The following is a 23,077-nucleotide window of genomic DNA, read 5'->3' as shown; positions in this document are numbered from 1 at the left end:
GCTGGAGCCAGCCTGGAATTCAGCTCACCTTCCGGTTCTTAAACATAAGGAGAGCTTTCTGAATGGCTGTACAAATCCCGCGTCGAGTCTCACACGCCTGCATTCTGGCATCATGATGTAACGCGGAGTCCTTGCCAAAAGACCCCCCATCCCGCTCCCCCCAAATGATTCTGCATTTGCTAATGTTTTGTGACATAAAACCAGGAGATTATTATTTTTTTCTCTGCCTTAATTGAAGGAAGCATTTAGTGGAGATTTACCCATTATTGGCTCTCGGCGCGCGTGCGGCGCGCTCGCGCACACTGGAGCAGGTTTGGACGCGCTTGCAGGATTTATGCGAATGGGCCTGCGGGGAGAGGCAATTTGTAGCCGAGACGGACAATTATACGTGGCCCATGAGTGCAAGAATGACTGCGCCAGGCGGCTAATGGGTAATAAGACTACGCCGGCAGCCATGAGCCGCGCAGCGGTGTGACGGCGGCTCCAGAGAGCGCAGAGAAGGGGTGCTGCGAGGCACTAGCTGCAGCCAAAGAGAAGACTCGCGGGGCCTCTACTGGGCAGAGATAAGAAAGTGGGAGAGGGACCGCGGCGGAGAGAAGCGTTAGCGTGAGGGGACAACAGGAGAGGGATCCAAGGAGAGTTCAGTCAGTGAATTAGAGCAGCGCTACATGGGCGGAGGGAGGAAGCGGGCAAGCGAGAAGGCAAAGGAGCAGATGAGATTGCATGAGCGGCGAAAAGAAAGTGGGAGTGGGGGAGACGAGGGAAAACAGAGGGTCGTGGCAGTAGAGAAGAGAGGAGGAGAAGAAAGGAAATTAGAAAGAGAAGGGGAGATAGGTGAAATGGGAGTTTGGAGTTAGTTTGGGGAAAAGTTGGCAGTAAGCAAGGAAAGGTTGGGATGGTTGGAGAGAATACTGGAAAGGAAAAGAGGAGAAAAAATAAAGATGGGGATAAATGTCAAGGATGAAAATAGGAAAATAAAATGCACAGGTATGGAGATCAGTGAGGGAGACGAGGAGGTAAAGAACACAGGAAAGCGGAAGCCACAAAGAGATGGAAAAAGACTGAAAACACGAGGGAGAGGGCAGAACATCCGAGAGCAGCGGGACGGACTCGGGTTGAAGACGTGATTTGGAGAGAGTGAGGGAGCACCGAAAGACAGGTCCGGGAGCAGAAAAGAGAAAAGGACCTGGTGGAGGTCAGAGTGCAGGAGGCTGAGCTAAGAGACAAATGAGAGGCAACGAACGGGAGACAGTGAGAAAGAACTCTGGACACAGAGAGAAGAAAAGAAAGAGAATCAGAGACAGACAGAGCAAGCCAGAGAAAGAGAGGGACGTCTTGAGACCCAGGACAGCACGAGGGCTGCAGACGACAGCTGCAGATAATAAACATTCTGCTGGCGGCTGCAAACACATCGAGGGAACGCGTCCCAAGGGAGCCGTCTCCGCAAAGTGAGGTATATCCAGGGTATTCGCCACGAGGGACAAGGGCGGGCGGGAGGGGTGGGAGTTACTGGCGTGAGAGACGGAAAAGGAGGAGGTACATTCACTGTCTGTGGGCGGCGAGAGACAGTTACGATTTACCCACAGCACCAGACAAATACACGAAACAAGCACTGGCAAAACCAATAGGTCTCGCCTATGAAAGTAATTGGCTTCGGTAATGTTTGTAGCCATGCTGTTCTACAGCAGCGCAGATGCTTTGCAGTGTGGCTAAAACTAATTTTAAAAAGCGCTATGATGCAGACAGAGCCAATGCACTTTTTTAAAGTGCATTTTTAATTGATGCATAAAAAAAATATATTGGTTTTAGACATGTTGCACAGCAGCCATGCTGCTAAACAGCAAGGCTACAAATCATTGTCAAAGTGGGCAAAACCCATGCTTTACAGCATGAACAAAAGGCAATGGCAAAGCCAATAGTCCCAGAGGTGCAATCTATTGGCTTTCCCAATGCTTGCTAGCTCTCAGTACAACCCCACTGTGATTCTGAGGAAATCAGTTAATCACCCAGGTGTGGAAAAACTATATGATTTGGCAAAAAATCCTAACAAATAAAGGCTATTGCGCCCATGTCTATGCCTTAGTGAAAATGCATTTAGAAACAAATAACATTCATTCTCACAATAAAATCAGATAACATCTGTTCTCATAATAAACATCCATTTTAAAGGAGAAAAGATCTTCATTGAAGTTTGGGTGGCATAGTAAATTAGGTACAAACAGCAAGAGGTTCAAGAAGGACTACAAGGAAGGAGAAAAAATAAAACAAGCATCTCAATCATAGCACGGTCAGCGGAAGCACAGTGATCAAGCTGGAGCAAGCAGTACATGAATCAGTCCATGTTCCAGCCGAAAGAGGAGGAAGTGAAGCCACCACAAGCTAGCTAATTAGAAGGCAGCAAACAAGAGTGACAATGTAGTCAACAGATGTTAAGCAATAGGCGGGCTCCAAGCCCCCTTGTTGTATACAATATCTCTTGCACACAAGAGCGCATTCAGTGCATTCACTGTTGCAGGTCAGACCTAAAAAACACATAACTCAGGTACACATCTACATAAAAACAAAAGTGCACACAAGCGAACCTTATGGACAGTAGAGACTCTGAGACCCTCTCTCTAATATTCCAAAGTAGATATTTGCAGCCCATTCTTTTGAGAGGAAACACTTCAATATTATTTGTTGCATCTGAATTAATTAAAATATTATATATGTTAAAATGTCCACCTCCTAAATGTTCTTGTTGGCACAAAAACAATGCTTCCGACACATGATGCAGATCAGATCATCCCTCTCCACACTCCCATCACACCACCTGCGCCCCCCATTTTTTACACACCACTGAAGAGCCCTGTCTCTTTCTGTTGTAGAGAGGAGCAGGGTGGGGCACCAAGTCAATGCAACCCCAACCTCTCCCTACGAATTCACTTTAAGCCTGGTACCATGCACTTCTATCGCAGACTAAGCATCCAGTCCGCTAGGTCCAAGTGTCATGACTTTCTACCTTCAGGTCCAACAAAGCCTCACCCGCCCCGCCTCCTGCTGGCTAGGAGGAAGGGGCAAGGGCTGACCACAAGTACCCCACGGTGGAAGCAGGCACAGTTGTGCCAGATTTCCAGTCCACTGAGTTCCTACGCAGTCCGCAGCACCAAACCTGTAGAACTTCCTTTAGCATGGCAATATTTATTAGGGCACAAGTTATGCAGATATTGTGGATAAATCCTGTCAGTATAAACAATTTTTTCTGTCAACTTTTAGGAGTCCATTTTAATTCAAATATTCAACGGATGGCACACATAGGCAAGGATATCCAAACTACCCCATAACATCAGTGAAAATAAACTCATATAACACAAACACACGTGAGTAGAAACACATCCACCCACTAACAGTAGCAGAGACCAATGCACACCAATGAACGTCAAGTGGATTTAGCCATACATACAACCTATATCACAGCACGTGCGAACAGGGATAGGTACATACATTTATCACATATGAAGAGACATAAACAGCCATGCCATGGGTTCAGAGGCAGATACAGCCCACAGAAACAAACACACCAAGCAAAGCAAATCGAAACATGCATTGATCCACAGTTAAACCACAGGGCCATGTAGGATACACATGCACAAAACACGGCCCTATGTGAAAACAACACGTTCAGAATATATCTGTCAGACGATTGTTGAAAGTTGATTATTTTGTAGATGACGTTTTTACAGTTTTTTTTTTTTACTCTTCAGTTTTCTTAATGGTAATGATAGCAACACATACGTGACTCCCCCTTCTCTCCCAAAAACGTGTTCCACCGTTTTGCCTCTGTCAGGGTTCTTGTTGGTGATAGTGCATTACTACTTTTGCCACTGTCACCTGTATTCAAGTTTAACATTCAAATCACTATTTTTGTGAAGAATGATTTGGGCCAGAAGGCTTTATTTCGAAAGCAAAACACATTTCATGTATGCATGCGATGGTATCTGCAGCCCCGCGAATCTAGCTGGAGAACACGGAAATGGTGAACAGGAGGCATGCTCCCGTGAAGACACACATTGGAGGAAGGTCACCGGCAATATGATTATTCCTTCAGATGGTCACATAATGCAGCCATAAACAAAACAGTAACAGAGTTACCCTGAAACACAAGTTACCTACCTGTACCGGTAATTTCAACTTTACATCTGTTCCAAACTCACATCATGGGCGTTTTTCTGCCATCTAGTGGACAATACAGGATACTGCACAGCATGTTTCTCTTTCAGTTTTTTTTTCCCGGTTACAGTTGAAGGGAGAATCTATCTATAAATTTCATACGCTTGGCCTCCCTACTGGCCCAGGATTATTTATGCCATTAATTGACTCGTTAGGCTCATATGAAATTTATGTTACGTCAGTGTAACCTAGAATTCAAGAAACTGACCCATTATACCACGTGGTATAAGTACGTGACAGAACTTTAGCTGGAAGCACGGGAACAAAACGAGTGTCCACAATGCGAGGGACTCTTGTTCATGGCATTTGTGTTTTTCACACTATTTGTTCGCGTGAAATGCGTCCTCGCCCAAAATGATCTCTAGGATGCGGTTCTCCCGAACTAAAATGCTAAATTACAGTTTTCTATATTGCGTCAATTTTCTTAATGCGAATAATTTTGTTTAAATAAGCAAAATAAAATATTACGCAAAATGTGCACATCCCTAGGTTTTATATTGCCAGCGAATAAGGGAGTCCTGATATCAGAGTGCTTAACAATACTGCAAATAAAGATCAATTATTAGTAGACGTCAGGTTTGATAAATGCTATAAACATAATTAATAACTATTATGGGTGTATTCAGGAAAAATAACAGTCCATATACTAGTAATAACACTGGAATAATCAAATAAGAGAGAGAACCATAGGACTACTGTGGTTAGATCATTACCTAAGCCGTGGAGTACTTACGGCCATGCTCTAGACTTACAGTAAATTTGGCCTTTAAAATTCAGAGGAGTTCACTAAGAAAGAATGGATGAATGAAGGTAGATACAGACACAGTACGCTCAACAAACTGCATTACTTCAAGCAAAAAAAGGACACGGTGTGTAGCTCACAAAGGTGCACATAGAAAGAGGACGGAATATACTCAAAGCTGATACCAGAAACATATACGGAATGCTCACAATGACATGACACAGACACATGACCGCGGGAGGTCACAACAACTCACTTGACTTTCTTGACATCGAACTTGGACTGAGGAGTCACATGCCGGATGGACGACAAGGAGCAGCTGTGCTTCCGCTTCCGGGGCCTGCCGGGGCCACGGCGTGCTGGACTGCGGGAACTATCTTCCCGCCTAGCGAATGGAAGAAAAACATAGAAGTTGAGTGGTAGGATCTAGAACCGGTAGAACATGCCACAGGTAAGGGTTTACAGGTCTACGCGAAGCTGCCAGTCTCAGCTGAGAGCCGCAGCCTCTGGGGCTGCCCGCTCTAATCGCTGCAAGCCCTCGCGTTCAAACCGAGGCATTGTCGCTACTCTGAATGTAGCTTTATTTCAAGTTCCATAATACCAATAACAAAAGCACCAATTGTTACACATTCTGTACATGGAAGGTTTCAAAGACTGAGCATAGAGGCAAAATAGGCCATGAATTCATGTTTAGACTAGGGATGGAGTAATTCTATGTAGATGGGGCAAACGCAGCGTAAACATTTAAGATACCCTCAATGGTGTTTTGAAAATGATACGTTCTGATTGATCAACAGAGGCAATGTGGTATCTCTGCATGTCTGTGTGCCCATAGCAATCTCTCGTAAATTATTCAATAGTGACCATGCCCACTCACTCGTGCCGCCGCTGCAGTTTCACCAGTTCGCGCTGCTTCTCCTTGTATCGTCTCTGGAGTTCTGCTAGCCTCATCCTTATTTCGACCTCCTCTGTATCCAACTCATCAATGGCAGCCTTCAGCGGACAGACCTGCAGGTAATGCACAAGGTGTTAGCACTGGTGAATCCTCTGCTTATGAACTTTATCCACTAGTTCTCCAAAGGCTCCTGGTCCACTGGGTCTCTAACAAGACCATCCTCAGGATGAAGCATTGCTACTCAACTACAGTATCTTCTATCACAGCCTCATAATACATTAATGCTTCTCCCACTAAGTCATAATGGATCACTGCTTTTCCAACGGTCCCATAGTGCATCAGTGCTTCTGTCACTATCGCGTACTGCATTACTATTTCGTGACGGATTACTCCTTCCACCAGTCTCGTCATACATTACTGCTTCACCTTCAGGCTCATGTACTTTTACTGCTTCTCCCAGGGCCTATTCAAAGCATTACTGCTACTCCTGCCACCTACTAATGCCTTCCTACTTCCACCACTCATTATGTGGTACCGCTTTGGTAGGTACCAGAATATCGCCTGATAGAAATATTGTATCCTAAACATTGTTTACAAAAATATCACCACACTGGAGTTGATAAGAGGTAAGCTACATCCAAATGGATGATATTTTTGTAAATGTTTTGCGTACTCCTACTGGCTCTCAACGCATTACTGTTTCTCCCACTGTCTCCTAACTCCTCACTGGTTTAACCACTGCCTGGTAGTGCCTTCCAACATTCTGTACCGTCGCTCTTTAAAGCTCCTCTCAATTTCTCTCACTGTATTACGCCTAACTCAGACCCTCAAAGGATTCTCAAATGGGAAACATTTTTTGAAGAAGCATATGCCTTGATAATGATTAGTAGCGTAGATTGTTTGGGCTTACCCCTACGGGGTTCTGGTTCAGTGACCTTCATATTCTTTTCCGCCTTCTTTTGATTCCTGGGTTTTTCCACAGGGCGGAGTCTAACCCTTTCTGGCCTCATGGTTATTGTCAGCCACTGGGACGCCGGCTTTGGCGTATTCCAGCGGGGGCGAGGGGAAAGGTAGGCTGGACGCTGACTGCTTTCATTTTTTTTCTGGACCGATATACCAATACAAAGATAGATCAAGTCGGTCAAGGGCCAATTTCAAGTCTGGCTCACCTCTTCGACTTCAGCTTCTGACCATGGGCAGCTGCTGCAGGTACTGGGCCCCATTGCACATTATTACCACCCGGCGTGCAGGCCTACTGCTGTGTGTAGCAACAACATGGGATTTTTGATAAAAAGGAGAAGAGCGCGCAAGGGGAGTGAGTAGGACATGTCAGGATCACTCACAAGCTGCACCCAGACCTGACTTGGCCGCTTTCGTGAGGGCCCAGGGCTCGCACTCTGCAGCTGTTCATTACGACAGCCGCGCTCACTGCCTGTCAAGGGAACTCCGTTCAGCCCACTGTCAAGGGAGAAGAGGAAATCGTGGCCACTACCACTGCGTGGTTGTTTTGTGATTGTTATGTTGCTGCGTTGCAGTTGATTGCTGTTTATCACTGGTGCGTTGCTGGTATGTTGCAGTATTGCTACTATGGCACTGCTATTTTGCAACTAGGTTTAAACCGATGTGGTTGCATAGTTGCTGCCGACTGACTGCCAACCGATTGACTAGATAGCTACTAGTTAGTTGCTACTTTCCAAAATCTGTCCACACAGATCCCCTAAAAGTTATGCAGAGCTATAAAGCTATAAAGTTGTGAAAGTGAGAGCCAAGTTGTGCTCTGATTAGAGGGGCACTCAAGGAACACACAAGAGGGAAGCGTATGCCTAGGGGCACACCATCAGCTGCAGCCACCGCCAATCACCAACGTGAGCCTTCTGTACCTGCACCCGCAGCTCCTCTCTAAGCTCGACAGGGTCCCCAGGGACAGACTATTCAGGGAACACCACACCTATGGTCTGTCTTCCGCTCGGGACCCGCCTTATGCTTCGGCACTATGCGATTTCGGATCCTTTCCCACGCCCCTTCTCTGAGGGATACAGCAGCGCGCGGCAGGACTCCACACCTTAGTGGTCTGCACGACCAACTCGACCAACGCAACCTCCCCTTCTTAATGAACAGCGGCTACTTAAAAAACACACCAGCTTCCTGTTTGGAAAAGCAACTCCGAGGTTTGTGGGATGGTGGCCCCAGCAGGCAACAACCCCTGCATTCGCAGCCATTCACAGGGGGTCGCAAAATGAAAAGTGCTTGATTCAAATTCATTAGGCAAATCATTATGCAACTCCGAGTATGGTAACTGAGAGCCTTCTTGTAGTGTCCCGGTATGTGCCCAAAATGGATTCTTTTTGGTGCTGGCAGAGTCCCTTTTTATGGGTGTTTTAAGTGTGTGGCTTAAAATCTCCCCTTCTATGCCTTATTGCACATAATACAACTGATCTCTCTCTCTACTGTTTTCTACCATATCGGGCAGGTCTGTAATTCAATTTCCTAAGACTTCATGAACTTTTTCCTTTGCACGTGAAACCAACTAAATGTGCAGAACACAGAAGACCATTTATTTTTAGTTGTTGTTGGAGTTGCCCATATTATTATGGCTTCCTCGTTTCCCTCAGTTGGCACTGGTGTTGAACTGCAGTGTGTACGTCTGGCACCTTACTGTTGTGTCTTACTGTGTACAAATCTTCTGATACGAGAATCTCGCACTCAGCAACAAGATCTGAGAAGACTGTTCCAGGGTTCCGATGGCGGAATATGCTTCTGTCTGACTGTCCTCCTTTCCCAATCGTGAGTTTACAGTTCTCCACCAAAGACTGAGCATTCATCTTTATATTTCAGTTCTTTTATAAGCACGTTTGCAGAGTCATAATCAGGAGGTTGAAGTGTGCGTTCCTCGTACAGGTTACCAGGCACCTGGTGTATGTTTATCTCCTTATTGGTCTGTTTTGGTAACTTTGTTGATGTTGTTTACCTGCATTTGTCTCTTGTACATGTTTATGTTTCAGGGAATCGTTGGTGATGCCTTGCCCACTACCGTCCATGATTGACAACAGACACAATATTGGTTCTGTTCTCAGCATGAAGTACACCATCTTTACATTTGCATCTTTAAAGTAGTCACAGACTCTTCTACATCAGAGAAGGATGAGTTGTGAGCATGTTCTCTCTGCACACGCACTCCACACCGTATGGATCGCGTATCCTTCATGGGCACCGGTTGTTACATGGAAGCTGATGGGCATGCACATTGCCCTTGTTCTTATAACTGACTATCTGCTCTACGTATGGCCCCCTGCATGACCTCTTTCCCAAGGGGTATATGATGAATAACTCTCTATCTCCACTGTTTGATACCCCCTCTGGCAAGTCTCTCCTGAGAGATTTGGCTTGTCTTTTGTGTTACGCGCAATGGATTCCCATCTCTCCAGTGTCTCTCAATGCATTCCCAGCGCTTTCCATAGGAGGTATTTCTCCTGCGCCCTCGTCTCGCTCTACAGATTACCACTGTGCCCCATTTTCTCCATCCATTGTCATACCCATGTAAGGTCTCCTAATGCACAACTGACTCACTCTTGTCTCGCATGATTTTTTCCCTCACTGTTGTCACCCAATTCATTTCTACTTTGTCATCAATGTTCTCACCACAACATTCTTCTCCTCGGTACCCTTTTCAAACAAATAAAGCCCCTAATAAACATGTCAGTCTTCTGAATTTGTATTTCATCAACACAATCTCTGGTCTAACAATAAGCATGACAATATAACACTTTTTAAATATATAATTGTGGACACATTTGGTTTTCAACTTGAATGTTTAAATATCAAAAATTTACACAAAATCAGAAAAGTATTCATAAGACATGAACATGATTGTTTATGAAAAACACTTGGGCATTTGTAAAAGAAAACATGAAACAACGTCATTGTTGACAGACGAGAAAGAATTTCAATTGTTTACAAGAAAAAACTGTCATCTACTGCAAATAAATCTCACTTTCCAAAAAGCATGCATTTCAGGAAGCTGCTTCTCGGAAAAGACATGCATATTATGGACTTAAGGGCCAAAGAAAATAGATCCATCCAACATCACTTCCAGTTTAGAAGAGTCATGAAAATCCTGGCTCTGTTCACATTCTAACGCTCAGATATCTCTAAGAAGACAACCTCAACTGGTCCTACTTATGAACCTATCTTCACTATTCTTTACTTTCAACCACAAACCGTATATTAAGCATATTTCAATGCATGAACTTTGGCGCACACTCACTGAGCATCACAGACAACATCAGGACTCAGCTCTAATTGATGACACCATCTCTAACATCCATGCACCACAGACTCACAACCACTGGCCTCTGGTCTGCAAAGTACTCTGGGACTTTGACAAGAGATATGAAAGTACTATAGAAATGATACAATACCATACATTTTTCCCCACTGTCTCCCACTGCATCACAGTCTCTTTCTTGAGACTACCAGTAGATCACTGCTTCTACCAGCGGGTCTCCCTAATATCACAGAGAGCATTGCCACCTTTTCCACTTTCTGCCAAGATATTCCCATCTCTCTCCACTATGTCTGGACACATGCTAGCCTCTCGCTTCTGTCTTTCCTTTTCCCTCTGTCTCCCACTGCATTACCATCTCATTCCTGTGTCTTTCCGAGCATTATTACAGCAAAATCTGGCAGCATGACTTCTTTCACTGGCTTACCGGTTTAACTTTAGGGACCCATGTGAACTTCCTGCGTGGAGGGCGAATTAGCGGGGTGGAGGCAGCAAAGCAGTGGTTGTTCAGGAGTCTGATGTCAGGTGGCCCAGTGTCCACACTGTTAGTTTCTACCAAGGACCAGGCAGCTGCAATGGTGGCTAAACTCTGAAGGTTCAAGGCCACTAGATCTTCTCGGCCATCTATTGTGGGTGAAACAAGAGAGCTGGTAAGCACAGAGGGAAGCACATTCAGGAGAGGCTACAGAGTGAGTTTGGGTGATGACTCAGTCATGCTTGTTTTCCTGTGAAGTTTTGCTTCATATGCGGTACCTGTCCACATAGACATAATCAGTTAACCAAAAACATGTGGTCAGACAAGGGTGAGTATCAACATCCTCAAAGCAGATGAAAGAAATGCAGCAACTATTGTGGATAGCAGAAGGCTCTGCACCCACAATCACGAGAAGGTAAGGAGGTGCATGCAGTGGTTAATGAGCCAGTCATTTGAGAAATGCCAGGCTGTAAAATGGCAGCTGAGAGCTCTCCATCCTTCTGTATTTTTTATTGCAATATGGTACTTGTAGCTTCGCTTTTTACATTTAAAAAGCAGGACTAAGAGTACCAGAACACAAATCAGAAAACAGCACTGCATGAGCTATTCGCAACTGACAGTAGACGATTTAAGATTTCTGGTTCCATCAGAGATATACCACTAAATTATTCAGAAAATAATAATCACTTTTTCGTAAAAAGTAAAAAACCTATGAATGGTAATCGGCAGTAAGAGCTGGCTCCCAGCCAGTGTAATTCTCAAATATAAACAAAGAGTTAGGGTAGTACATCGAGTATGCAAATAGATCCTTAGAATTGTGTGAAATTTGTGCGTAAACTAGAAATACATCTGATCGCACTGTGTATCCCCGCCCGACTAACAATCTCCACTGTGACTGTATTTTCCAAATTCTGCCACTCTTTATGGCATTAAAATGCTGTAGAAAAGAGACACGTTTACTAAACTGTGACACTAGGTTAGTACCCGGCTCCTTCTATCAATTTACATTCTGTGATAATCCCACTATCTAATAGGATGGCTTGGAAATGCCATGTTGTTTTGCAGTAAAAATGAAGAATGCGGATGTCAATGTGGGGAAAGTACCAATTGGCTCTGGCGTTGAATGCAGCACACAATTCCTAACACTTCACACACCATCCTCAACCTCGTCGCATAAACGAAATACATTTTGCGCAGGATGAGATGAGACCTGAGGCAGCTCGGTCTGGGAAGGCCTGCCAGTCAGTGTACACTTTTTCAGATTGAAGAGTTTAAAGAAGCCTGGCTTTGGCACCCGGACGGCAGCCTTCTCACTAGGCAGTTATTTAATCAATGCCGCGGTCCATGTAGAACATTTCAGATTCTCACAATAATCACAGGTCATTAAACCGGAGTGTGGAGCCTCCTTCTCGTGTCAATAATCAGATACAAACTGCAGCGTAGCCCTCTTTGTCCAGGAGAAGGAGGAAGGGAGGTCTTATATCTGGTGGGGCTCGGCCTGCAGGCGGCAATACTGCGAATTGCATTTTCTTTCTTTTCCTGCACATAGCAGCAAATCTCTAACGCCATTCCGAGCATCCCATCCGTCGAAACTGGAAACAAGGAGGCCCGTCGAAATATCTTGAACAGACTTGTGCTTAGTCCCAGAAGTAACAAGGTACTCTAATTCCAAAGTGATATATTTTGCCACTGGTAGCGTCAAGAAAACACAAGCAAGATGTTGCCAGTGAGGATGTAAGGCAGTGGCATTGAAGAAGCATGGCACTGACGATCCGGAAGCAGCATGTTGACAATGAGGATGTAGGACACTGGCACCGAAGAAGCACGACACTGACAATCTGGATGCCGGATGCTGGTGAAGTGGAAAAAGTCCTACTGTACCATAGCGTCTTCCAAAAACCGAACAGCTAATTCCATTTTTGAAGGCCAATTCTTGACCTAACATTCTTCATCCACCTCTCTTCACTGGCTTATCACAGTCCCACCAGAGGCTGTGTTTGGCATCATTTTTTGAGGAGCACATGAGATGGTCTCAGTCTAGCTTTTGCACCTTTGATGTATAAGAGGAGTACAACTCGCTCGGTCCTCCTGCACTTTTCTACATTAAACTACTGCAAGGATACTAGGAATGATACGCTCCTAATTTATTGTAAGCTGCAGTAATGCTTCAACTTATATCAACTTTATATTGGTGATACGGGATTAATTTGTGGTGAAATCTAGAAATTTCATAACACCCTTAAAAGGCTTGCAGGGTTCGCACATCTTCGGGTTCCGTCACAGGCTGTTCTGGGCGACAGGGTCTCCAAACGGAGATGAACTGTGGGGTCCATTTGCAATGAAATATTAAAGAAGGCAGCTCGCTCCATGGGGAAAGAAAACCTAATACCAGTCTAATTCTAGCTAACGATGACAGTGGGAGGAGAGGCCGGGGATATGATGTCAGCTCGGGCAGCCCTTCTTGAATTTCTATATGGGTTACATCACCTCGCGGATACAATGCATCCGAGGGATCAATGGGCTCTGGGGAGATTCCAGAGCCTGCTCCATCAGGTTCTGAGGTTGCGCATCCCAATTATTCAGGCTGTATCCCTTCGCGGAATTACCTCATCCTTTGACTGTCAATGGGGATCTCAACAAGCAGGGCCCTCTCTACTGAGGAATAAAGATCTGGAATTAAATCTAACCCCTGCTGCTTCGAATGACCCACTCACAGTATCGGACGATGGAGTCCGGTTAGAGAAAGAAAGGACTCCGAGTCCCACGAACCCTGATGCATTGTCCCCAGCTTTTTAATAAGTGCATTGAGGGCTTCTAATTGCCCTTCCCCTCTCTGTCCACTGCGTATTCGGATGCAGACCAAAGAAGTCAGTTTTACTCCTCCCCACCCCGGGCAGGTTGATAATGGGTGGGATTAGCAATTATCATTTCTCAGGGGCCACAGTGTGAGGCTTTGAGTAGGTTGCAACAATATGTCCGAGCCCTGCAGGTGTCATTACTTCAGCCAGAAGCAGAGCTGGTGGCAGGGGACACCATCAGGGGTGGTCGAGGGTGGGCTCAGAGCTCTAAGGTTTCAAGGAAGTGGGCTTGGACTGCGGTGATGCAGCATCTTAAAAAGTATAAGATTTGCGGTAAGATATCTGTGCTGCAATACCAGAACATAAGGCATGTCATCTCCCCGGCAACATCTCAATGGCCACGTATCACAGGGGGTTCCTGGGGAATCTCCGAATCAGGTGAGTGGTTCCACTTTTGCTTTTCCCGCTTCCAAGTCAGGCAACTTACCAAGAGGTCAGACCACCACTGCCTCCAGGACTTTTCCTGATTTTGTTTGAATGTTGGCAGAAACCTGGGGGATTGTACACATTCATGGCTCTTTAACAGAAACGAATGTGCAATGAAGCAGTATGCCATCGGGCACCATCAAAGTCTAGTCAAAGCATCTGAAGGGAAGTTGCAGGGGTGTTACAATTTGTATGTCCATTGTGTGCTGCATCTCCTCACTGGTGAACAGCTGACTGTATGCAAGACATCAACGCAGCACATCTCCTGTAGGTAGCAGTGGAGCAGCTCCAGACACTTTATCGTTAATGCAACGCAGAGTCAAGGAAAGCTGCAAATGTGCAGCTACGTGGAACATCAGTCACGTAACAGGTGAGGACTCTGATGCATGGGCGGCAAATTACAAATTCATTACATATGGCGTCTCCACTGAGGTTGGCATGAGCACGGCGAGCATGATACCGACAACAGCACAGACAGATTCGGTCATCTGCACTCTCCCTACATTACAGCAGCTCTGAGGCTCCCGCGAGTACAATCCTTGAAGAATATGTTTGTTGAGACCATCTTAGGATCCCAACATACTGCAGCAAAGAGATCTCCAAAACCTCAAGATTCTCATCTTTTGGACTATCTTAGAGTGCCAAGCGCTTAGGAGAGCAAAAGATTTCTTGGTATTCCCAATGTTTGAAGAGCCATAGCTAGTCTGTGAGAGCATTCTTGCGCAGTCATTGGGAGCTGCCTCACCCAGTCTGTGGGAACAGTCTCACGCCGTTTGAGGAAGGAGCCTCTATGGACAGTGGAAGCAGCCTCGTGCAGTCAGTTGGAACAGCCTCGTGCAGTCAGTTGGAACAGCCTCGTGCAGTCAGAGGGAGCAGCCTCATGAAGTCAGCTGAAGCAGGCTTCTGTACTCTATGGACTCAGTCTGAGGAAGCAGCCTCCGGCAGTCAGTGGAAATAGTCTCAGGCAGTCAGTGGAAGCAGCCTCAGGCAGTCAGCGGAAGCAGCCTCAGGCAGTCAGCGGAAGCAGCCTCAGGCAGTCAGTGGAAGCAGCCTCAGGCAGTGCTTCGATGCATCCTTAGGCAGTCGCGGAAGCAGCCTTAGGTAGTCAGTGGAAGCAGCCTCAGGCAGTCAGTGGAAGCAGCCTCAGGCAGTCAGCGGAAGCAGCCTCAGGCAGTCAGCGGAAGCAGCCTCAGGCAGTCAGCAGAAGCAGCATTAGGTAGTCAGCAGAAGCAGCATTAGGTAGTCAGCAGAAGCAGCCTCAGGCAGTCAGTGGAAGCAGCCTCAGGCAGTCAGTGGAAGCAGCCTCAGGCAGTCAGCAGAAGCAGCATTAGGCAGTCAGCAGAAGCAGCATTAGGTAGTCAGCAGAAGCAGCCTCAGGCAGTCAGCAGAAGCAGCCTTGTGCAGACTTTTTGACACAATATGTGCAAAGATCTGCTACCGGTGTGTGGGTGCACACTCACCCAGTCTGGACCTGATCACATGTGTCTCTTGTCGGAAGGAATCATTACTGCACCAGATAAAATCAGACACCAATGTGTTTGAAACTTAAGTGGCGTGTTAATTATCACCTATTTGAAATTTTTGGAGAATAACATCCAGATTCTGGTGCTTATCGATTTGAATCAAAATCTGCATCTCTTGACAAAAGCCAAGTACTTTTCCCTGTTAAATTCTGACAGATTTGACATGTCAAAATCGAAGAGGGTGAGAACGTTATCCGATTCAGTAACGAATCCGTTACTTACCAGTAATCTTCATTACCCCGTCTAGGGGTCTTCCTAGTCCTAGGTTCCATCATCCCTAGCGTGAGCGGTAGACACACTTTCAGTCTAGTGGCCTCCGGGGTCCCTACATGATTCCCCTCCTAACAAAGCTCCTCCTGAAGATCAGGCTGGAAGGCTCAGGTTATACTGCTAGCACCCTACCGGCCCAGACGTCATGGTATCTACTACTAGCTCTGTCCAAGCGTCACAACCACTCTCCTCTTCAATACCCACAGCTGTCTCTTCCAGATGGTAACAAGGTTATGTCTGACGGCTTGGCCACTGAACGAGTAGGGTTAGAGATTGTCCTGAGAGGGACACACCCTCAGATGTTAGGACTGGGAGGAGCAAACAGTTGCTTGCACAGGATCACAAATTAAAGGGACACTTGCAAATCAGCCCAGGCAGGAGCAACATCCAGTATGTGGGGGCAGCCTCGGCTCCTCTGTGGGGGAAGAGTCTGCACACAGTTTGCCTGGGAACCCGCATTCAAGTTCTTGCAAGTGCATTCCTCACACTGTGCGGAGTCTCACGTGGCCCTGTTGAAAAGATGCCGTAGAAAGAAACTTTTTAAAATTGTATTTTTCAATTTCTAATCGACTTCACCGTCGTTCCAATTTTATGGAATCCTGCGAGCATCAGAAAACTATTATTTGGTCTGCCTGTCCGGCCGCCCCTCCCTTTCTTTTCCACAAGGAATAAGACCGTCGGAGGACTGTTCTTCCGGTGCGTAGGAAATCCGCAGGAAGGAAAACCCGGGGCGTAGTCGGGGAAGGAAGCACTTCCTGATTACCACAGAGGCCCCTGCATCACGGCCAAGCCAGCGATGCCGAGTTTCATTCTCACTCTCTGGGCAGGGGAGCAAAAAAACATACAAGCCTTTGGGGAAATTAATTTTATGAGAACATTGTCTTAAACTGCACAAAAGATGCAGAAGAATTTTGGCAGACGCCGTTAAAAAACTATTTTTTTTACACTTGGAAAAACAGTAACACAGAACCAGTTCCTAAAAATAGGAAAGAAGTACAATGAACAGTTGTGCTTAGTTCAACACTTCCACCATATGCAGGGTAAATTTAGAACTTTTATGAGGCTCCATTTCCTCTCATTCTCCTCTCACGCCCAAACGTGGGCTGGCTTAGTGGGGAGCCGGGAGACTTCCTGACAGGCTGGTCCCTTTTGAAGGGCCAGTAAGCATCGTTGGGGAGAGGCAATCTGGACGCCTGGGGCTTGTGACTGTGTATAAGCATTAACAGCCTGCCACCTAGGTCCTGCAGAAAGCAGTAGGATCGCCTCCCCAAGTCTTGCAGTGGTAGATGTCCACACACCCCTGGTCTTGCACCTCCCCCGGCTCACAGTCGATGCACGAGAAGCGCACCTCCCTTTGTGCGTTCGGAGTGCACAACTGCAGCCCCGCTGTGTTAGCATTTACAAGTCTCCTAGCCTAGTACCGAATGCCCCTCCTCTGATCCCGCAGGGTTAACATCAGTACACCCAGTCATTCGGTCCTGCAGTGTAAACATTAGACCTGCACCTCAGCTAGCCCTACATTAGAAGTGCCCTTCTGATGGTACAGCACTGTTAGCATTAAGAATGTGCCTTCCTTAGCCCTGCAGTGTTACAGTTAGATAAACATCAACACCAGTCCAGAATTTAGTACGAGTACAAATCCCCTGGGCCTGCTTGTTACAGTTAAACGTTTACGCCCTCTCGTTTTGCAGTTTAACTATTAGAAGTGCACTTCTCATGGTCGAGCAGTGCTAGCATTAAGAGTGCGCTCTGCCTAGGCCTGCAATGTTACAATTAAAAGTGCACAACCTCAAGCCCAGCAATTTTTGTATTAGGAGAACATACCCCCTGGGCCTGCAGTATTACGATTAAACATGCACACGCCTTAGGCCTGAGGTGCATTAGAAGTGCACACATATCACATTACCACAAGCCACGTCCGACTACGGGCTGTGTTGGGAAGCCCATCATTTTGTTTGCAAGCACCCAGACTCTACAAACGGAGGTAGGCAGTATACACAAGGGTAAGTAACATGAATATGTAGCATTTCATTTTTTGGAAGTTTGAGAGATGTTAATCTTCTTCAATTACTTTTCACTGTTCAACTTACTCTTTCCTCTACAATATCCAGTTTTTAGGTCAGGGTTAAAAGCGCAGTTGCCTGCTGACCTAATGTTACAAATTAATTAAAATTTGCATAAATTGGGCTTTGGCTCCGCCCATAGACGTTTTCCTCTGTCTCACATCATGCTATTGGTTGTTTAGTGTATCATTCATCCCTCAGAAAGTGCTTTAATAGGAAGGTAAGAGATGCGGTTTTACATCTGAAAAGTACACTCAATCATCTTACTGTCATATTGAATGTTTTATTCCCTATATGTATTCTATGTAAAAAGCAATTTTGCTCCACTACACTGTGAAAATCAAATGTCTGGCTTTAAGATGCTAAACCACATTTGTGTGGAAGCGACACAGTTAACTTACATTTGTACATGTCTATGTTTGTTTTTATTAGAATACGTCCAGACCAATTGGCTTTGCCAATGCTCGTTATTTTTGCTATTATAATAACTTTTTCCCTTCTCATCTCCTGCTGAACTTCAGTAAAATGGATGTTTCTGTTTTACCTCAAGAATGACAGCAATTTTGGGGCCCAGAAAAACGGAAATTACAACACGTCAATTTTTTCAAGTTGAAATTATTGCAGGTAACCTATGCACCTTTTTAAAGGCATGCATTTTGAAGCCTTTAAAACATTCTTTTTGGGAGCCCTTCCCAAGAATATTAAGTAAACCGAGAAACAGGAACCTCCATGTCCTGCTTAACCACCTGAGTATTGCTGGAAGGGTGAGCATGACCATCGGCAAAACTTTAAAAAAATTCATGTGGTACTTAGGTAAGCTATGACACACCTTGCTTTGCACATAAGGAAAGCCCTCTTGAAATGGGCCTCATATTTAAGATTTGTTATGTTATGTCGATTTGTATAGAACAACTTATCACCCGTGAGAGCATCCAGGTCATGGAGCAGGAAAGTAAGCCTGGTGGAGCTCCTAGTTGAACAGTTAGGTCTTCAGGTTTCTCGCAGTAGATGAGAAGTGAATGAGTTGATTTGGCACCATGTACATGAATACAGAACGGTGTTTGCAGCTTATTGCAGATAAGATAGATATGTGTGTTACCTACTGTTCACAGGTTATCATCTAGAAGAGCTGCCTCAAGTCTGTCTCGAGATGTCAGCAAAATGAAAACTGCAGGGATGGTTGGAAACACCCTACTATATGTGCACCATGAGACAACCGGCTGTGGTGTCAATTTTATGAATGATCATCATTACTAATAAGAATAATCATTTGAACGTTAATTTTAAAAAAAAATCAGTATAAATGAGATTTGGCCAATGAAACCAAGCAGGATGCATGTTCCTACCCATAATTAAGGTGTATCATGCTTGAGAGTTTTTCCTTCTTGCAAGTTTGATTTACATGGGGGAAGTGGTGAAAGTTCCTTGGTGCGCTTGGTCAGCAATGAAACTCAAAACACATCAGTGACTTCAGATGGAACTCACCACCCTGATCCCTTCAGTGTGAGTAAACCCCAGGCACGCCATCTTAGCTGTCCTAAGTCTGACACCAAATCATGGGTTTGTCTGACCAAAAGTAATTGAAAAATGCACACTACAATACAACATAAAATCCAACATAAAGAATATACATTTAGCAATATACAAAATGCAAATATTACCGTAGCAGCATTTTAGAGGTGGCAGCCTGTGTTGAAAAACTCAAAATTTCTTATTAGCTAGCGGCGGGCTCATGCAATAGGAAAGTAGACATGGAAAGACCAAAAGCTTAACTCTTACATTCGTTGACTGCATCAGACTTCTGCTGATTGAACTCAAGGCTGGCCAGCTCACTGAGTAGCGCTATCCCATTGTTCCCTGAGTTGTAGCTGAAGCTTGAGTTGTCCAGGCTTGAGGGGGGCCCTGAAGGAGAGGAGCTGGTCTCAAGGAGAGCAGGTAGGTCACCCAAGTTGATGGTAGCTGCAATCAACGCCTCCAAACTAGAAACAGAACCCTGGAGCCGAACTTCATTTGGTGAAGCAGCCGACATGTCCACTTCCTGCTTCTCCTCTGTGACTTCCTCTGACTCTTCTGGAGCAGCCTCCTTTCCTGAGGCCACCTCCTCTTCCTTTTCCAGGGCCTGCTCTTCCAGGTTTTTGATGTCCACCAAGGTTTCCTCGGAGGTGTTAGGAGAGGGGATTGTTGAGATGATTGTGACCTGCTCAACAGTCTCCTCTTCGGAATCAGGAATCTCTTCCGGAGCTTCATGAGCAGGCTCAGTGTGGCTTTCACATTGAGGAGTCTCCTCGCTCAAGAGAGCTCCACATTCGATTCCTCCAAGTCCGTCCAAGTCACCCTGTACAGGGATGACTTCAGACGAGGGTAGCACCTCGGGGACCGGCTGCTCCTCAGGGGCCTCCTTCGCTTCTGGGGTAGTGACTTCTTCCTTCTCAACATCACCCTGAATGGTGGCCTCAGCCTCCACCTGAGGTGCGGCACATGGCTCATCACAGTGAGGGGTCCCCGAAGGTGTGGCAGTCCTGGACTGCTCTGGTTCCGCTGCTGTGGGGGCCGTTTGCATAGCATCAGGGTCCGCAGGGTCCGCAGAGTGCACGTCACTCAAGGAAGGAGATGAGTAGCCCATGCTGACAGCTGGATATGTGTATCCTGGAGGCAGATCTGCAGAGAGAAAGGATAAATTAAGACAGGCAAATTTCAGTTAAGTGGCCTGTACACCAACTACCGGCATCTAGTGTCATGCGTGGATCGCATTGCTTTACTGCCTAGATCTGTTTTGATCTGCAAAAAGAAACACATTGTATGCGTCTTATTTCTGTGCATCACTGTAACTTTTTAGTTTCACCTTAATCATTTTTATATGCTGTGCTTCATAGTAGGAGAACCAGCATCGAAGCCTGACACAGATCTTCCAAATCTCCAAACCACTTCAGGTGCAGGTGCTACCCAAATACATACAACATACCACTAAACAAGAACCCCCTCAACAAACACAAGCAACACATGCAGTCTTTGGACTCAGTTTGTCTCAGGTTGCTTTATTTGCATTCGCTTGGGGGGGTGGGAGTTGGGTGGGGGTGTAGGGGGTTTCTTTGCAAATGGATAATCTTCCCAGTAACTCATAAGCAGGTTTTATTAGAGAATGATTTTGAAATATATGAGATTGGGAAGTGAAAAAAATCAAGTACATGCACATTCTGCAGACAAGGGAGCAAGGGATCTGTGTCAATTAAGGATCAACCTAGCATGGCCCACAGATCCAGGGTGTAGGACTTTATAACACAGTAACCTGTGCATACACAGCCAGAGCCGGTCACAGCCAGCAGATGCATGTTTAATTAGTGCCAAATACATGGATGGCATGGAGCAGCAAGTCGTATTGTTTTCTGTTAAGTGGTTGAAGCCTGGCATGGACTGTTGAAGCCAGGGTCCCTGCTGCGTAGGTAGGACCTGGCACTGGCACTGACACAGTACACCCCATTAGCAGTAATCAAAAACTCTTGGCACAATGGTCCTATTGCCGGGCTGGGACCAGATTTATGTTCTGCAAGTGGATTTCTAAAACACATGCGCATATACCCAATATGCTGCAAGAAACTCAGGGCACGTACCTCTGCCAGCTACAGACAGTGCCTGCTCATCAAGGGGAAGCTCAATGGCAATGGTGACAAGCATTGGCAAAGCCAATAGGTTTCGCCCTTGCAAGAGCTTTTGGCTTTATCAATGCATTTTAGCCATATTGTACACTAGAGTGGATTGGCAGAGAGTGGGGTGGACTGGTGTAGAGTGTATTGGCTTAGAGTGTTGCAGAGTATAGTGGCGTAGAGTGCAGCAGTACTGAGAGCACTTGCATTGATTTCAGCAGCATATAATGCAGTGTCATAGAATACAGTGGCTTAGATCAGAATGGTTGAGTGCAGTGGTGCAGAGTGGAGAGGCGTGGAGTGGCGCAGACTGGGGTGGTGCAAACTGGAGTGGCGCAGAGTAGAGTGGCACAGAGTAGAGTGGTGTAGAGTACAGTGGCAGAGAGTTGAGGGATGCAGAGGGCATGGGCGTAGAGTTGAGTGGCACAGAGTGCAGTGGTGTAGATTGCAGTGTAGAGTTGAGTGGCAAAGAGTGCAGTGGCAAAGAGTGGTGCAGAGTACAGTATAGTGCCGTACAATGCAGTGGTATAGAGTGCAGTGGTATAGAGGGGAGAACGTAGAGTGGAGTAGTGCAGAGTAGAGTAGCGTAAAGTTCATTGCAGAGAGTGAGGTGTTGCAGAGTACAGTGTAAGAGTGCAGCGGTGTAGAGTGGAGTTGAGTGGCTTAGAAAACAGTGGCGAAGAGTACAGTGATGCAGAGGAGAGTACAGTGGTGTAAAGTGCAATGACAGAGTGCAGTTATGTAGAGTCCGCTGCCGTAGAGTGCAGTGGTTAAGAGTAGAGTGCAGTGGCATAGAGTGGAGTGGAGCAGAGTGTAGTGCAGTGGCGTAGCGTAGATTGATTCAGAGTAGAGTGAAGTGGCGTAGAGTGGAGTGGTGCTGGGTAGAGCACAGCTGCGTAGAGTGTCAGAGTGTAATGATTTAGAGTAAAGTGGTGTAGAGTGCAGTGGCATGAAGTACAATGGTGCATAGTGGTTTAGAGTGGACTGGTGTAGAGTGCAGGGGCATAGTTTGAGTGTTACAGAGTAAAGTGCATTGGCATAAAGTGTATTTGCATACAGTGCAGTGTTGCAGAGAGGGGCGTAGAGTACAGTGGAGTTGTGCGGAGTAGACTGGTGTGGCCTAGACTGGAGTGGTGTGGAGTGCAGTGGCAAAGAGTGCAGTGGTGTAGAGTAGATTAGCAAAGGGTGCATTGAAATACAGTAGAGTGGTACAGAGTAGAGTAGAGAGGTGTAACATGAAGTGATGTAGCGTACAGTGGTGTGGTGCAGAGTGTAGTGGCGTGGAGTGGTACAGAGGAGAGTGCAGTGGAGTTGAGTGGTGCAGAGTAGAGTGGAGTGGTGTAGAGTTGGGTATTAATTGTGGCAGCACACTGCCATTACAGACAACACATTTTCAATTGAAATGAACGTTACATTTTCACAAACATACAGTTTTACTAATGAGACTAAACAATACACAGACGAAAATGTGTGGAGATTGCATCACCTAGTGTAATAATTGGTTTTGATCAAATAAAAGTATTTGTTTCCAACACACTTCAGAAATAACAAAAATGTGTATGTTTTGTGTTCCTAATTCTGATATATTCTGAAATACTTACAAAGTTCATTTAAATGTTGTTGTGTGCTAGAAAAACCTCTTTCATACCCCGAGTATCCAGCAAGGTTGTCAAATAAATCCTCTCCTCTTGAA

The 23,077-nt window shown here is 45.8% G+C and overlaps 1 protein-coding gene across 2 annotated transcripts in view; it reads right to left on the bottom strand.

Moving 5' to 3' along the window:
- Window positions 1-23,077, bottom strand: part of BAHCC1 (BAH domain and coiled-coil containing 1) — a 253,804-nt gene that overhangs the window by 51,578 nt on the left and 179,149 nt on the right. For both annotated transcript variants that reach the window (XM_069199768.1, XM_069199769.1), the window contains exons 11-14: window positions 19,523-20,401; window positions 10,556-10,752; window positions 5,829-5,959; window positions 5,208-5,336 (exon numbers count right to left, since the gene is read on the bottom strand). In XM_069199768.1, the coding sequence (XP_069055869.1) occupies window positions 5,208-5,336; window positions 5,829-5,959; window positions 10,556-10,752; window positions 19,523-20,401 (1,336 nt within the window). The remainder of the gene's footprint in view (window positions 1-5,207; window positions 5,337-5,828; window positions 5,960-10,555; window positions 10,753-19,522; window positions 20,402-23,077) is intronic.

This window comes from Pleurodeles waltl, chromosome 7 (assembly GCF_031143425.1).
Source record: "Pleurodeles waltl isolate 20211129_DDA chromosome 7, aPleWal1.hap1.20221129, whole genome shotgun sequence".
NCBI classification, from domain to species: Eukaryota; Metazoa; Chordata; class Amphibia; order Caudata; family Salamandridae; genus Pleurodeles; species Pleurodeles waltl.
The sequence above is the reverse complement of the archived record's forward strand: the minus strand, read 5'-3'. Positions and strand labels throughout refer to the sequence as shown.